Below are 3662 nucleotides of genomic sequence, written 5' to 3'. Positions count from 1 at the left end.
CCCCAAAAATCTGCACCAAAATCAGCCCTGGACCCCCCGTTCCACCCCTTGGTCTCCATTGTCCTCTTTAGGGGGGGGGCTCAAAATTGACCCAAATCCACCCAAAATTGACTCAAATCCCCCCAAAATTGACTAAAATCTCCCCAAAATGGATCCAAAGATCCCCCAAAAGCAGAAAACCAACCAAAAATCGGATTTTCCCCCAAAAATCTGCACCAAAATCAGCCCCGGAACCCCCGTTCCACCCCTTGGTCTCCATTGTCCTCTTTAGGGGGGGGCCTCAAAATTGACCCAAATCCACCCAAAATTGACTCAAATCCCCCCAAAATTGACTAAAATCTCCCCAAAATGGATCCAAAGATCCCCCAAAAGCAGAAAACCAACCAAAAATCGGATTTTACCCCAAAAATCTGCACCAAAATCAGCCCTGGACCCCCCCTTCCACCCCTTGGTCCTCAATGTCCTCTTTAGGGTGGGGCCTCAAAATTGGCTCAAATCCCCCCAAAATTTGACCCAAATCCACCCAAAATTGACTCAAATCTCCCCAAAATGGACCCAGAGACCACCCCAAAAGCAGAAAACCCCCAAAAAATTGGGTTTTCCCCCAAAAATCTGCACCAAAATCAGCCCCAGACCCCAAAATATTGGATTTTGCCCCAAAAATCTGCAACAAAATCAGCCCCGGACCCCCCCTTCCACCCCTTGGTCTTCATTGTCTTCTTCAGGGTGGGGCCTCAAAATTGGCTCAAATCCCCCCAAAATTTGACCCAAATCCACCCAAAATTGACTCAAATCTCCCCAAAATGGACCCAGAGACCACCCCAAAAGCAGAAAACCCCCAAAAAATTGGGTTTTCCCCCAAAAATCTGCACCAAAATCAGCCCCAGACCCCCCGTTCCACCCCTTCATCTTCCTTGTCTTCTTCAGGGTGGGAGCCCCAAAATTGGCCCAAATCCCCCCAAAATTGGCTCAAATCCCCCCAAAATTGGTTCAAATCCCCCCAAAATTTGTCCAATCTGTCATTTCCCTCCCAAAATCCCCCCAATTTTCCCAGAATTTCCCCAAATTTCCAGGAATTTTCTGGAATTCCCCCCAAACCCCTCCTCAAACTCATTTTCCCCCATTTTTTCCCATTTTCCCCCCATTTTTCCCCATTTATCCCCCAAATTTCCCCAAATTTCCATGAATTCTCCCCAAATTTCCGTTAATTTTCTGGAATTTCCCCCAAACCCATCCTCAAACTCTCATTCACCCCCATTTTTCCCATTTTCCCCCCATTTTTTCCCATTTACCCCCCAAATTTCCCCCATTTTTTCCCATAATTTCCCCAAATTTCCCCGAATTCTCCCCAAATCTCCCCGAATTCTCCCAAAATTCCCCAAATTTCCGGGAATTTCGCGCTCGCAGGGCTGTCTCTGGTGGTGGGGCTGGTTCTCTACATCTCCAGCATCAACGACGAGGTGATGAACCGCCCGGGCGGCTCCGAGCAGTACTTCCAGTACCGCTACGGCTGGAGCTTCGCCTTCGCCGCCTCCTCCTTCCTGCTCAAGGAGGTCAGTCCCAAAAATGCCCAAAATTCCCTCGTTTTGGGTGAAAAAATGGCGTTTCTGGGTGAAAAAATGGAGTTTCTAGGTGAAAAAATGGCGTTTCTAGGTGAAAAAATGGCGTTTCTAGGTGAAAAAATGGCGTTTTTACGGTAAAAAATGGGGTTTTTACGATGAAAAAGGTGAATTTTACACCCCAAAAAAATGCAAAAAATCACCTTTTCCCAAGGAAATCGGGGTTTTCCAAAAAAAGGGGTTTTAGGGAAAAAAATTGGAATTTTTTTTGGTGAAAAAAAGTGAATTTTGGGGTGTAAAAAGGGGGTTTCAGGCCTGGCTGGGAGCAGCACTTCCAGCACCGCTACGGCTGGAGCTTCGCCTTCGCCGCCTCCTCCTTCCTGCTCAAGGAGGTCAGTCCCAAAAATGCCCAAAATTCCCTCGTTTTGGGTGAAAAAATGGCGTTTCTGGGTGAAAAAATGGAGTTTCTAGGTGAAAAAATGGCGTTTCTAGGTGAAAAAATGGCGTTTTTACGGTAAAAAATGGGAATTTTACGATGAAAAAGGTGAATTTTACGCCCCAAAAAAGTGCAAAAAATCACCTTTTACCAAGGAAATCGGGGTTTTCCAAAAAAAGAGGTTTTACAAAAAAATTGGAAATTTTTTGGTGAAAAAATGTGAATTTTGGGGTGTAAAAAGGGGGTTTCAGGCCTGGCTGGGAGCACTTCCAGTACCGCTACGGCTGGAGCTTCGCCTTCGCCGCCTCCTCCTTCCTGCTCAAGGAGGTCAGTCCCAAAAATTCCCAAAATTCCGTCGTTTTGGGTGAAAAAATGGAGTTTCTGGGTGAAAAAATGGAGTTTCTAGGTGAAAAAATGGCGTTTCTAGGTGAAAAAATGGCGTTTTTACGGTAAAAAATGGCATTTTTACGATAAAAAAATGGGAATTTTATGCCCCAAAAAAGTGCAAAAAATCACCTTTTACCAAGGAAATCTGGGAAAAAATCCAAAAAATCCCAAAATTCCATCGTTTTGGGGAAAAAAATGGAGTTTCTAGGTGAAAAAATGGAGTTTTTACGGTAAAAAATGGGATTTTTTACCCAAAAATGGTCATTTTTATGTGAAAAAATTGGGTTTTTGCAACTGAAAAGAAGGGGGGAATCAGGTCTTCTCAAAACAGGAATTTTAGGGGAAAAAAAGGGAATTTTTTTGGTGAAAAAATGGAATTTTTGGGTAAAAACCAGGGAATTTTATGTCAAAAAATGGGATTTTTTCATGAAAAAATGCGGTTTTACGTGGAAAAAAAGGGGTTTTTTACACCCCAAAAAAAGTGGGAAAAATCAGGTTTTCCCAAAATATTCCAGGTTTTCAAAAAAAGGGGTTTTTAGGGAAAAAAAAAGGGATTTTGGGGTGAAAAAATGGAGGTTTTATGTGAAAAAAATGCGATTTTTATGGGAAAAAAAGGGGATTTTTAATGTGAGAAAATGGGGGTTTTATACCCAAAAAAAAGTGGGGGAAATCGGGTTTTCCCAAAAAATCGGAATTTTTAATAGAAAAGGGGATTTGGGGGTGAAAAAATGAGATTTTGGGGTGAAAAAATGAGATTTTGGGGTGAAAAAATGAGATTTTGGGGTGAAAAAATGAGATTTTGGGGGGCAGGGCTGGGTGCAGCACTGCCAGCGCCGAGCGGCTGGAGCTGCACCAGGTGTGACACCTGACAGGTGTGACAGGTAACAGGTGTGACAGGTGACATGTGTGACAGGTGACAGGTGTGACAGGTGTGACAGGTGTGACACGTGACAGGTGTGACAGGTGACACTCAGGTGTCACTCAGCTGTGACAGGTGACAGGTGTCACTCAGGTGTGACAGCTGTCACTCAGCTGTCACTCAGGCGTCATTCAGGTGTCACTCAGGTGTCTCTCAGGTGTGACACCTGTCAGGTAACCCCTCTCTCTCTCCGCTTAGGGTGCAGGTGTGATGTCAGTGTACAGCTGTCACTCAGGTGTCTCTCAGGTGTGACACAGGTGTTACTGAGGTGCTCAGGTGTCACTCAAGAGTCACTCAGGTGTCACTCAGGTGTCACAGGTGTGATGTTGGTGTACAGCTGTCACTCAGGTGTCAGGTGTCA

At 44.8% G+C, this 3662-nt stretch overlaps 1 protein-coding gene across 1 annotated transcript in view; it reads left to right on the top strand.

The window, feature by feature from the left end:
• Positions 1-3547, top strand: part of LOC121349665 (voltage-dependent calcium channel gamma-7 subunit-like) — a gene marked incomplete at both ends in the record, with an annotated part of 5203 nt that extends 1656 nt beyond the window's left edge. Inside the window, 2 exons of the mRNA XM_041460330.1 lie at positions 1384-1553; positions 3500-3547. Coding sequence (XP_041316264.1) covers positions 1384-1553; positions 3500-3547 — 218 coding nt within the window. The remainder of the gene's footprint in view (positions 1-1383; positions 1554-3499) is intronic.
• Positions 3548-3662: the final 115 nt, after the last annotated feature.

The sequence above is a fragment of the Pyrgilauda ruficollis genome, unplaced genomic scaffold (assembly GCF_017590135.1).
Source record: "Pyrgilauda ruficollis isolate IOZ18807 unplaced genomic scaffold, ASM1759013v1 scaffold1419, whole genome shotgun sequence".
Taxonomy (NCBI): Eukaryota; Metazoa; Chordata; class Aves; order Passeriformes; family Passeridae; genus Pyrgilauda; species Pyrgilauda ruficollis.
The sequence above is the reverse complement of the archived record's forward strand: the minus strand, read 5'-3'. Positions and strand labels throughout refer to the sequence as shown.